General features: G+C 39.4%; 1 protein-coding gene across 1 annotated transcript in view; it reads left to right on the forward strand.

Annotated features, from left to right (window-relative positions):
• fam102aa (family with sequence similarity 102 member Aa) overlaps positions 1–12,351 on the forward strand; it is a 59,669-nt gene that overhangs the window by 31,078 nt on the left and 16,240 nt on the right. Inside the window, exon 3 of the mRNA XM_041786434.1 lies at positions 10,126–10,246. Coding sequence (XP_041642368.1) covers positions 10,126–10,246 — 121 coding nt within the window. The remainder of the gene's footprint in view (positions 1–10,125; positions 10,247–12,351) is intronic.

Raw genomic sequence — 12,351 nt, forward strand, 5'->3', positions numbered from 1 at the left:
AAATCTCCTTTGTTTTAATGAATATTTCTATTTATTGATCTAATATTTTAACTGACTTTGCATATGAGTCTTTTCTGCTATCTTAATGAATTTAGAAATTATTATCAAATTTCAACCAATTTTTTTCAATGTTTTTTGAATGTGTATTAAGGTATATTTTGTGATTTAATGCCATTTTTATAATGCCATGTCTCTGATGTTCCTGATGTTATAAAATGTCTTATTTTCGTCTCTGTACAGAACTTTAAATTGCTCTATAATGTCGCTCTATAAATACCGTCGGCGTGCTCAGAGTTGAAGATTTAAGATGTGTTTTTATGACAGTAATTAATGGTAAAAATGGGCACAACAGTTTTATTTTTTAAATGCTCAGATTCTCTGAAACTTCAGCTTGCAGCGTGTTGGACGTGTTGGCATGAAGCATGCAGGAGGCACAATGGCGGCCTTTGTGTCCGTCATACTTTGCAGGCGTTCTCGTGTCTCTCCTTTGTTTCTGTTCTTCTCATGCAGAGCATCTCCGGTGTCTGTCTGCTGTCTCTGTGACCTGCTTTTACTGAAGAGTTTCTTCAAACTCCTCACATTGTTAAAAGAGTCTTTGAGCAGTCTTTTGAAACTTCTAATGTGTCTGCTCTGCTGGGAGTGAGCAGGTAAATCAGAGCAGGTTTAAACTAAAGGTAGAAGTCCTGGTTTGATAATGAGCAGGAGAAATCTGTCTGCATGTTTAAATCTCCTCAGGATTTCTGTTTAAAGTTTGACCTCCGGCACTAAGACTCAAACATAAAGAGAGCGAGCAGAGGCATGAGTGTTCCAGGTGAGATGAAAACCAAACGTCTTATAAAGCTGTCCTGAAGCTGGCGTGTTGTTGTGGAGCTGCTGGCAGAGCGGCGGTGTGGATTTGAGGAGTGCGAGGTTTCCATGGAGGCTGAACAAAGCCATCTGGACAGAGGAATGTGGTTTGGAAACGCTCCCCGTTACACTGGACGACCAATGGTGTGTGTCCTGATAAGAGCTGAGCGTGTTGGCCAGTCTTTGTGTTCCTCTCTTCTCAGAATCTGCTTTCCATGGACTGACAGAGGAGGGAAAACCCTCCCTGAGAGGACAGATTCACCTCTCTTCACATGTTCTGAGGGTTTATTTTTTTATTTTATGTTAGAAAACATTATAAGCTCGTCAGACTTGTTGATACTTTGATCATTTTCAGTACCACTTCTTTTATTTTAATACAGTTCCTATTATTTAACAGGACTGTGCATGGTGCTCTGAGTTATTTTCCTTTAAATCAGTCTGACTTAATTTCATCCCGAGTTTCCTGTTAATGCACACGTCTGCTTTTTCACCAGTAGAGCAGATAAATATTTGTAGACCTCTGTTGTGGTTTCATGAATGAATTTCACATAAGGAGGGAGAAAAGCTGTTAAAAGTGGCCTTCCTGGTTAACTGTGCAAGCTTGTGGTCTTCTTTTTTCCCTTGCAGTGTGAACCAGGAATGCATAAGGAAGTACACTTTAACAGCTTTTCTCCCTCATTATGGAAAATGTATCAGTGAAACCAAACCAGTGGGTTAATGTTGAATAAACACACCTTATGAACAGGGATGAGCCATATTATTATTTTTCGAAAGTTTTATTTTCAGTTTTCCAACTTAACAAGACACAGGTGAAAATACAACAGCAATCCCCTTCCCTATCCCACCAATCTACAAACTAAAGACAAAATAAAACAGAAAGAAAAACAAGAGGCAAGACAAACAATACTGAGTACTGATGACTGAAGTCTTGTTGATTCTAATTATCTTTCTCCATGCTGTCCACTGTAGAAGTTGGAGGGTATCTACAGGTGCATCTCAAAAAATTAGAATATCATAAGAAAGTTCAATATTTTTGGCACTTGTTTCTGAAACGTAAACCCTTATATAGACTTGTTACACAGAGTGAAATATTTCAAGCCTTTATTTCTTGAAATGTTGATGATTATGGCTTACAGATAAGAGAACTCAAAATTCAGTGTCTCAAAAAATTAGAATATCACATAAGATCAATTTAAAAAAGGATATTTTAAACAGAAATTTCAGGCTTCTGAAAAGTCTGTTCATTTCTATGCATCAATACTTGGTTGGGCCTCCTTTTGCATGAATTACTGCATCAATGCACCTGTGGCACTGCTCAGATGTAATGAAGCCCAGGTTGCTTTGATAGCGGCCTTCAGGTCATCTGCATTGTTGGGTCTGGTGTCTCTCATCTTCCATAGATTCTCTATAGGGTTCAGGTCAGAATCAAGCTCAGTAACACCATGGTCATTGAGGCAGCTTTTGGTGCCTTTGGCAGTGTGGGCAGGTGCCAAGTCCTGCTGGAAAATGAAATCAGCATCTCCATGAGGCTTGTCAGCAAAAGGAAGCATGAGCTGCCCAGAGCATTTTTGTAAAAGTGGGTCAAACATAAGCCATTCCTGATAAAGCAGTTTAAAAACTGATCATTTTTAGGGTCAACTTATTCTATAGGGATATAAGGACAAAATATACCCCTAAAACCACATGTTTTCTGAATTGAATTATATGCTGGGGGCCAGATGGGAAGCTCAGGGGGGCCTGATATGGCCCCTGGGCCACCAGTTGATCATCACTGGACTAGAGTGTTTGGTCTGAACTACATTTATACATCAGTATCAATATCAGTATTGGTTAAAATTGATTTGGAAATATGGGCATATTGGTTCTACAGTCCAGTGGCATGCACCCCTACTTCTGAAGAACAGTTTTTATTGAAGAGTTGTCACTTCAGAGCCAAGACTGAGACATGGAGCTGTTCTTTAAGTCTCTACTCCACCTGGGATTTCTGAGAGGGACCACAGTGTTAGAGCGCTGGGTGGGATGGAGCTCTGCATCACTCTCATCTGTCAGTAGTAGAGTAATCCACTGTCTTAACACCCCTACACTGAAGAATGAAACTAAGAGAACTGTCACTGAAGGTTTTTTAGTCCTAGCTATGTTTAAATGATCAGAGGAGACTAACAGAAGAACAGAAACCTCCCAGCAGATTTTGGATAATGGTGAATAAGAAGATGATGGGGGAGGGGTGGACGTGTGAGGAGCAGCTGCTGCTTTGCACTATAAAGAGAGAGAGAGGGAGCGTGATTTTCACCTTCTGTCTGATGCTAAAACTCACACTGGGTTATTGTCTCTGCAGACAAACTACAGATAGTCGACTTTCTTCTGTGATTTCTGATTCAAAAACACAATATTTGACTTATCAACAGAGCTGAGGACAGAGGTAGGCTGGTCCTTGTTTCTGATATGGATCAGTACAGACTCACAGCTAGACCAGGTATCGGGGACTATGTGTCAATCCATGACAGCGATCAGTAAACCTAAGCTCTATTTCTAAACAGGACATTTTTAATTATTTTAACATCCAGTTTTAATTGTATTTTACTGTGAAGGCTGTGTTGTGAATTATTCTTTTCTTTTAGATATTTTTGAGCTAAAGATCAGAACAGAAGTTAGTGTTTTCTCCACAGCCTTGGTGTTTACCCCCTAATAGTGCTGCACAGCTAATCTGCTCACATTCATGTCAGGCTGTGGAATAAAAGTCTGCAGTTATTTCAGTATTCAGTAAAGGTTGACTGAAACACCTGCATAACGGCCTTCAGGATTACAACAGTCCCACTGCTGACCTTTACCGTCATAAAAGAAAAAACTTTTATATTTGGAAAATATTCAGTTCTTTTGAAAGCAGTACTTTTTTCATAAACAACAGTACTTCTACAAAGTGTAATAGTGACCCTGTTGTACACTTTAAGGCCTTTCTGTAGGCATTTTTAAACCTTTCAAGTCCTGCTGAATTCAGAAATAATTGCAATCTTTTATGCCATTATGTAACTGCACAGCCTGACAATGCAAATGCAATTACAGTTAGGTCAATTGTGCGGGACTAGGGTAGTATAGTCACACACTATAACTTAACTTTTTTTGTCTACCTGCCGCTGTGGCTGGAGGATTAGAAACTCTACCAGCTGTTATGGTATCACTGTATTATTGTTTGGGGCTCTTACGCCAGGGATCACGTCAGCAGCCAATGAATTTGACATACTGACTTCTCTTGTCAGCTGTTCAAATGGAGAGAGAAGTGAAGTCAAGTTCTCAGACTAACTACATTTATACCAGCTGCTCTATTTTAACAAGCAGCATTATTTAACTAGATCAATATCGCGATTCCAGCTAAAATTGCATGGGGAAGCTGAGAGCTGAATTGTGGAAGAACTGCTGAAAATAGCCAAAAGCACAAAAATAGCTGGAAATAGCTGAATATAGCATACAATATCATAAAATGGCATGAAAGTAGCTGAAAATGGCATCCAATAGCTCAAAGGATAAAAATAGCTGAAAGTTAACTTAAAAAAGCTGAAAATAGCATATAAATAGCATAAAATGGCATGAAAGTAGCTGAAAATGGCATCCAATACTCAAAAAATGATAAAAATAGCTGAAAGTATTCTAAAAAAAATAGCTGAAAATAGCATAAAAATAGCATGAAATAGCGTGAAATGGCATGAAAGTAGCTGAAAATGGCATTCCATAGCACAAAAAAAAGATAAAAATAGCTTAAAGTTGTCTATAAAAGCTGAAAATAGCTTAGAAGTAGCTGAAAATAGCTGGAAATAGCATAAAATAGCGTAAAATGGCATAAAAGTAGCTGAAAATAGCATTTGAAGGCTCAAAAAAGGATTAAAACAGCAAAAAAAGCTGAAAATAACCTAAAAATAGCTGAGAATAGCCTTGAAATAGCAGAAAGTTGCTGAAAATGACATTCAATAGCTCAAAAAAAGGATAAAAATAGCTGAAAGTAGCCATGAAATAGCTGAAAATACCAGAAAGATAGCTGAATTTGGCCTAAAAGTAGCTGAAGATTGCATTCAATGGCTGAAAAAGTATAGAAATGGCTGAAAATAGCCATATTTTAAAAATTGTAAAAGTTAGAAATGAGAAAAGTCAAAGCAGTAGAATGACGAATTTTTTAAAGTTTAAATGTGTCGATACGACAAAGTATGAAGGAGGAGATAGCTGGTGCAGAAGAAGAATAATAAACAAAATGGCCGACTATCAATAGTGTGGATGCTCAGCATCCCCACTAATGATGTAAAATATGATAGTCAAGGCTAATAGTATTATATTTATGAGATATTTAGTAAGAGGGCATTGGTGCATAAATGAACCAAACTGTTGCTCATTTTAAACCTCAGTTTGACCTGTTTGATCACGCAAATGTTCCATGATTTCTACTGGAACTGTAAAATTCATCTACACTTTCAAGTTTCAGACCAGGCCTGGGTGGTGTTCCAATCCAATCCACTTTATTTTTATTGCACATTTTAAAAACAGGCCTAAATATCATATAGCATGTTTTTCTTGCGCTTCATGGTAACGGTATTATTAGGGCTGGGCAATTAATCAAAAATTAGATTAAATCGCAATATGATCTGTCATTTTCAAATCACAGAAGGTGCAATATTCCTCTGACCTGAAATTTCTATCAAAATAGCAATATTAAACTTTTTTTTTGCAGTAGAAATGCTATGCATGACTTTTCATGCAATCATTCAAGTGCTTGTTTTTTAGAAAAAAATCCTCCCCTCATTTTTTTTCTTTTTTCTAATTAAATATGAGCATAAAAAAAAACCTTCAATACAGCAAAATGATATCCAGTTAGCAATACCAGTCAAAGTCATCAGAATTAGATATTTTAAAGAATTGTTCCATCCTTGTATGGGAATAAAAGCGAGTGAAGGAATAATCACATATCAAATTGTAATCGCAATATTGGAGAAAAAATATGCAATATGATTATTTTCCAAATTCCTTCGGCCCTAGGTAATATATCCCTGTACTATATAATTAAAATAAAAAACACATTTCCATGCATATCCAGCTGCCCCTCTCCTAAAACAAACCTGTAAAATCAGACATGTCTGATCATAAGATCACAGAAAGTGCTGTATTACGTCTCTGCGCTCTCTTCATTGCAGCCGTCCCTGTATTTCTGAGTTTCTGTAACGCTGAGGAGCGTCTGGCTGCTGGCGGCTAACCCGTATCACCTCAGCGTTTCTGGACTGATCCTGTGAATGGTTTAAAAAGAGCTGTTTGCTTATTTAGAGAAGAAAACGTGACATTTCTTTGCTCTCTCTGCTGACTGACAGGACATTTACAGTAATAACGGTGCTCTTAAACAGGCCGGTATTTATCTTAAATGTGGTTAACAGAATCACTGTTGTTGACCGATCTGTGTAGATGCTGTAGTAGTTATCAGGAACTACAGCGTAGGATTTTCGGGACCTTTTTACCTCTTAATGTGTATGTACAGTTCTTCAAATGTTCTGATTTGGATGTCTTCCTGTTTTAACACCAGGCCTGATGTAATGAAAATAACATGGTAAAACAAACCAGATAAAGCTGGCTCTAACCCTCAGAGGAGCTGTGGACAAATGCTAGCTTCAAACTAGAATCAACTGGACATATTTTCAGTCATCTAAGCGGGTTTGTTGGCTGTAGTCAGGTCTGACTTGTCTGTGTTTGTTTAGGGAGCTGGAGCTCATCACAAATACTCGATTATTTAAATAAAGATGCCCCTTTTTTCCCAAACATACCACACATATCTGCGTTCTCCTGCAGCTGTAGGGTTTCTATGGACTCTGTTCCACCTCTGTGTCTCTTTTGTTTTTTAGACTCAGGGACTGCTCCATAGCCATTCTGCTCCTCAGGATGTAAAGACGCTTAAAGGTTTCCTCAAACATTACTGACAAAGCAAACTGTTTTTACAGAAGCCTGCTCACTGTTTATCTGTTTCCTCTGTGCTGTTTTCTGTCAGAATCAGGAGAGAAATCCTGAGAACAAACCTGCTTACATGAGGGTAACGTTAGATCCATCTGATCCATCTTATCATTTACAATCTGATGTATGATTAAAATGCCCTCAAGTGGATTATCAGTTACCAGAAACACCTAATGTATCAAATAAGATACCAAAAATATATGTGCTAAATTTTTTTTTTATTTCAGTAGAAAGTGAAATAAACATTTCAGTTCCAAAAAATGAGAATTTTCTGGCTATAATTTGTGTATTCAGGCTTTAAAGCACTGATCATCAACTGGCGGCCCTGGGGCCTGATATGGCCCCCCAAAGCTTCCTGTCTGGCCCTTGAAAGATCATTAAATTCAGAAAAGGAGGAAAAAAAGATGTGGTTTAAAAGTATCCTTTAGCTTTAAATGTCTGCAGCTGTTAAATCCACCCAAAAACAATGAATATTGAAGTAGTTGTAGAATGACTTAACATTTGATGTGCTTTAATAGAAATTTACTGTCATGATTATTAGATATTTTTTTAAAAAGGGTTAAGGTTGGCAGATGTGCTGCAAAAATGACCAGATAAAGTGGTGAAAAGAGGTTAAAGAGTAGCAAAAATGGGTGATAAAATGGGTTGTGGAGTAGCATAAACGGACAAAAATTGGTGGAAAAAGTTGTGAAAGGAGGTTAAAATGTATCAGAAATTGGTTACAAATGATAGAAAATAGTGCAAAAGTAATGAGCAGGGTTTATAAAGTGGCAAAAATGGATAAAGGAAAGTTACAAAGGGGATAAAACATGCAGGAAAAGTGGTGGAAACGTGGTTCAAAAGGGGTTAAAATCTTGCAAAAATGGTTTAAAGAGGAAAAAAGTGTCAGAAATGAGTTAATACTGGTGCTAAATCACAACTGGGGAGGGCCCATTCTCTGTGGTTTTCAGGGGCCCAGACCTGTCTGCTTGTGTCCTGCTGCATTATAGATAAGAGGGATCGATCTCACTGGTAATTCCTAAAAATGTCCTGCGTTTTAAAAGAAAATACAAATACTACTACAATAATATTTTAATCAGACCAAAATATTTCTTTAATTTTTGTCTGTTTGAAAGTCTGGCCCCCAGAGTCTCTGTGGAGACCAAATGTGGCCCTTGTGCAGGTGCACTCAATGACCCCTGCTTTAAAGGGTTAAACTGTTGCATACAAGTGGCTTTAATTTATCGTTTTCAAAGCACTCATCTGAACAATATTATAAAACAATGTGCTTAAGTGTAAATCTTGAGACAAAATTCTAGATGTTTAAATGTTTTTTAAACATTTTTATGCTATTTTCAGTTATTTTTTCGCTTTTTCAGCTATTTTTAGCAGTTCTTCCACAGTCGAGCTCTAAGCTCAACTCACAACTAAATCCTCTAATGGCTTATTTTTACAGATAGTGGTGGCTACTTACATCAGTATTCAGAGCCTTTAAACAGCTCTGTACATGTAGCTCAGGTTCCTCCATGTCTCTGGTCTTTGCTGAGATGTTTCTGCACCTTGACTGGAGTCCACCTGTGCTAAATTAACCTGATTGGACATGATTCTAAAGCCACGCCCCTCTTGATAGAAGGCCTCACAGCTGACAGTGATATCAGAGCAAAAACCAAGGGTCAAAGGTCAGAGGAGCTGCAGAGCTCAGAGACAGGATTGTTAACAGGCACAGATCTGGGGAAGACTACAGAAACATTTCTGCTGCTCTGAAGGTTCACAAGAGAACAGTGGCCTCCAGGATTCTCACATGAAGAAGTCTGGACCAACCAGGACTCTCCTAGAGCTGGTCACCCTCAGGGGAGAAGGACCTTAGTGAGAGAGGAGACCAAGAACCTGATGGTCCCTCTGACTGAGCTCCAGAGATCCTGGAGGAGATGGGACAAAGTAGAAGGACAACCATCACTGCAGCCCTCTACTGATCTGAGCTTTATGGAGGAGAGGAGAGATGAAGACTCTCCTCAGAGAGAAACAGTAAAGACTGAAGGACTCTGAGACTGAGAGAAACCAGATTCTCTGGTCTGATGAAACCAAGATTGAACTGTTTGACCTCAGTTCTAAATCTGGAGGAAACCAGGCGCCGCTCATCACCTGCCCAATACCATCCTAAAAGTGAAGTGTGGTGGTGGCAGCATCATGCTGTGGGGGTGTTTCCCTGCAGCAGGGAATGTCAGACTGGCAGGATGCTAGCACCAATGCTACTGATCCAACACACATACACTGATATCATCAATAAATCACAGCTGGGGAGGGCCCATTTCTGTTTTATTTTCCAGGCTCCAGCCAGATCCCCAAGGCACACCTTGACTTGCCACATCATTTGAGAACCACTGACCTAGATTATGTGGTTGGAGATCGTTTAACTCTCTCATCTATAGACCCCAGTTAGAGCCAAACTGGACCAGGCCTTTTGAGCATGCTCCTCGGCCTCCGTAACACAGAGAGGTCAAGAAGCATAAAGCTGATTTATCAGTAGTTGTGTTGTTCTTCCTTCATCTATCAGAACCAGCTGACATTTATGTCATTTATACCAAAGGTAAAGCAAACTGTTTGGATGATATATATCTAGCAGCAGTGAGTGGTACTGAAGTGGAACGCTGGGATCTGTGCGGGGATTTGTCCTGGCAGGTATCAGATGTGTTGGTCAGAACCAGTACCCACCCTATACCTTAAAACGGTCCTCATCACTGTCATAAGACTCGTCCTTATAATATCACAGTCTCACCCACTGACTTTCTTCAAACAAGACCACTACTTTATCTCCGTATCAATGAAAGAATCCGCTCTAAATGGCTGAAACAAACTTCAGTGTCAGGAGTCATGGGAATCAGCTCCAGGATTCAGTTAGTTTTGGAAAAACTTGCTCAGAACATGTTTTCTCAGTGGTGCTCCCAACAATCCGTCCTCGGTGGACATCCTGCTCATGAGGCTCGGTGACATAAGTGGAAAAAATGTGCTGTTCTGTATTCAGAGAGCAGAACGAATCAAAACGATCAGTTTTCATGTCCTCAGACGGGTAGATCTCGACCTTTAGGTCAGGAAAGTTCCTGGATTTCTGCGTTAACACTCGCTGTAACTGGACATGTTTCACTCTTTTTGCCGATTTTATCTCCTCATGCATAAATCATTGAACATTTCCAAAGTCTGCAGCTCCAGCAGCGAGGAGTCCCAAAAATAGGAGCGCATGTCCAGAGCATGAATAATTCATTGAAGCACAATAATGCAGAAAATGTTCAGAGCGGAGATTTATGTGTTCCTGTTTGTTTCTCCTCACAGAGAGGAGGTTCACGAGAACTGTGTCCGCTGGAGGAAGAGGTTCACCTTCGTGTCAAAGATGAGCGCCAACCCTCACACCGGCGTCCTGGATCCTTCCGTCTGCAGGGTGTCAGTGAGGAAGGTAGGAACACTGCAGCGTTAATAATCATGGGTCAGTAGGATTTAAACCCAGAAACACTCCTAATGAAACAGAACCTGATGTAATAGATGTCCCTCATTTACCCAGACATCCTGAAATATACAGTTGAAATCAGAAGTTTACATACACTATATAAAAAGGCACATAAACTTTTTTTCTCACTGTCTAACATTAAATCAGATTAAACTTTTCCTGTTTTTGGACAATTAGGATTACCAAAATTATTTCTATTTGCTAAATGCCAGAATAATGACAGAGATCATTTTTTAGATTTTTTTTTATTATTTTCTTGAGAGTCAGAAGTTTACATACATTAAGATTACTATGCCTTTAAACAATTTGGGAAAGCCCAGATGATGATGTCATGTCTTTGGAAGCCTCTGATAGGTTTATTGACAACATTTGAGTTAATCAGAGGCACACCTGTGGATGTATTTTAAGGCACACCTGAAACACACTGCTTCTTTGTGTAACATCATGGGAAAATCAAAAGAAATCAGCCAAGATATCAGGAAAAGAATTGTGGACTTGCACAAGTCTGGTTCATCCTTGGGTGCAATTTCCAGATGCCTGAAGGTGCCACGTTCATCTGTTCAAACAATTATACGCAAGTATAAACACCATGGGAATGTCCAGCCATCATACCGCTCAGGAAGGAGACGGGTTCTGTGTCCCAGAGATGAACGAGCTTTGGTCCGAAAAGTTCATCTCAACCCAAGAACAAAAGCAAAAGACCTTGTGAGGATGCTGGCTGAAGCTGGTAAGAGTGTGTCATTATCAACAGTCAAACGAGTCCTGTACCCACATGGGCTGAAAGGCCACTCTCCCAGGAAGAAGCCATTACTCCAAAAGAAACATAAAAAAGCCAGATTACAGTTTGCAAATGCACACAGTGACAAAGACCTTAAATTTTGGAGACATGTTCTGTGGTCTGACCAAACTAAAATTGAACTTTTTGGCCATAATGACCATCGTTACATTTGGAGAAAAAAGGGGGAAGCTTGCAAGCCTGAGAACACCATCCCAACTGTGAAACATGGGGGTGGCAGCATCATGTTGTGGGGTTGTTTTGCTGCAGGAGGGACTGGTGCACTTCACAAAACAGATGGCATCATGAGGAAAGAACATTATGTGGAAATACTGAAGCAACATCTCAAGACATCAGCCAGGAAGTTAAAGCTTGGGCGCAAATGGGTTTTCCAAATGGACAATGACCCTAAGCATACTGCCAAACTGGTTACAAAGAGGCTTAAGGATAACAAAGTCAATGTTTTGGAGTGGCCATCACAAAGCCCTGATCTCAATCCCATTGAAAATTTATGAGCAGAGCTGAAAAGGCATGTGCGAGCAAGGCGTCCTACAAACTTGGCTCAGTTACACCAGTTCTGCCAGGAGGAATGGGCCAAAATTCCTGCAAACTATTGTGAGAAGCTTGTGGAAGCATATCCAAAACATTTGACCCAAGTCATACAGTTTAAAGGCAATGCTACCAAATACTAATGAAATGTATGTAAACTTCTGACTCTCAAGAAAATAATAAAAAAAAATCTAAAAAATGATCTCTGTCATTATTCTGGCATTTAGCAAATAGAAATAATTTTGGTAATCCTAATTGTCCAAAAACAGGAAAAGTTTAATCTGATTTAATGTTAGACGGTGAGAAAAAAAAGGTTTATGTGCCTTTTTATATAGTGTATGTAAACTTCTGGTTTCAACTGTAAGCAGCTCTGAAGTTAAGAAGTGTCTTTAATGCCGAGGGTTTCACAGACTTTTAAATACCAGTGACTCCACTCAGACTGGGGGAGTGTCCAGAGTGGGAAAAGGCAACCAGGTGATATAAAAGGTAAACAGAGCAGCCTGTGACCACAGCTTGTTGTTAGCTGCTTCTGTCTGAGGCTCTTTTTGCCCTCCAGGCCTCCGTACAGTCATGTGAATGTAAGCCAGGGATGTCAAACTCAATCACAGCAGGAGCCGGGTTCTGGATTTAGGTCTAACCTGGGTCAACATTTAACCACAACTGTCAACCTCATTTTCACCAGTGATAAAATATGAAAAAAACAGTGCTGATGATAAATCATGTGGAAATT

Source organism: Cheilinus undulatus, linkage group 5 (assembly GCF_018320785.1).
Source record: "Cheilinus undulatus linkage group 5, ASM1832078v1, whole genome shotgun sequence".
Taxonomy (NCBI): Eukaryota; Metazoa; Chordata; class Actinopteri; order Labriformes; family Labridae; genus Cheilinus; species Cheilinus undulatus.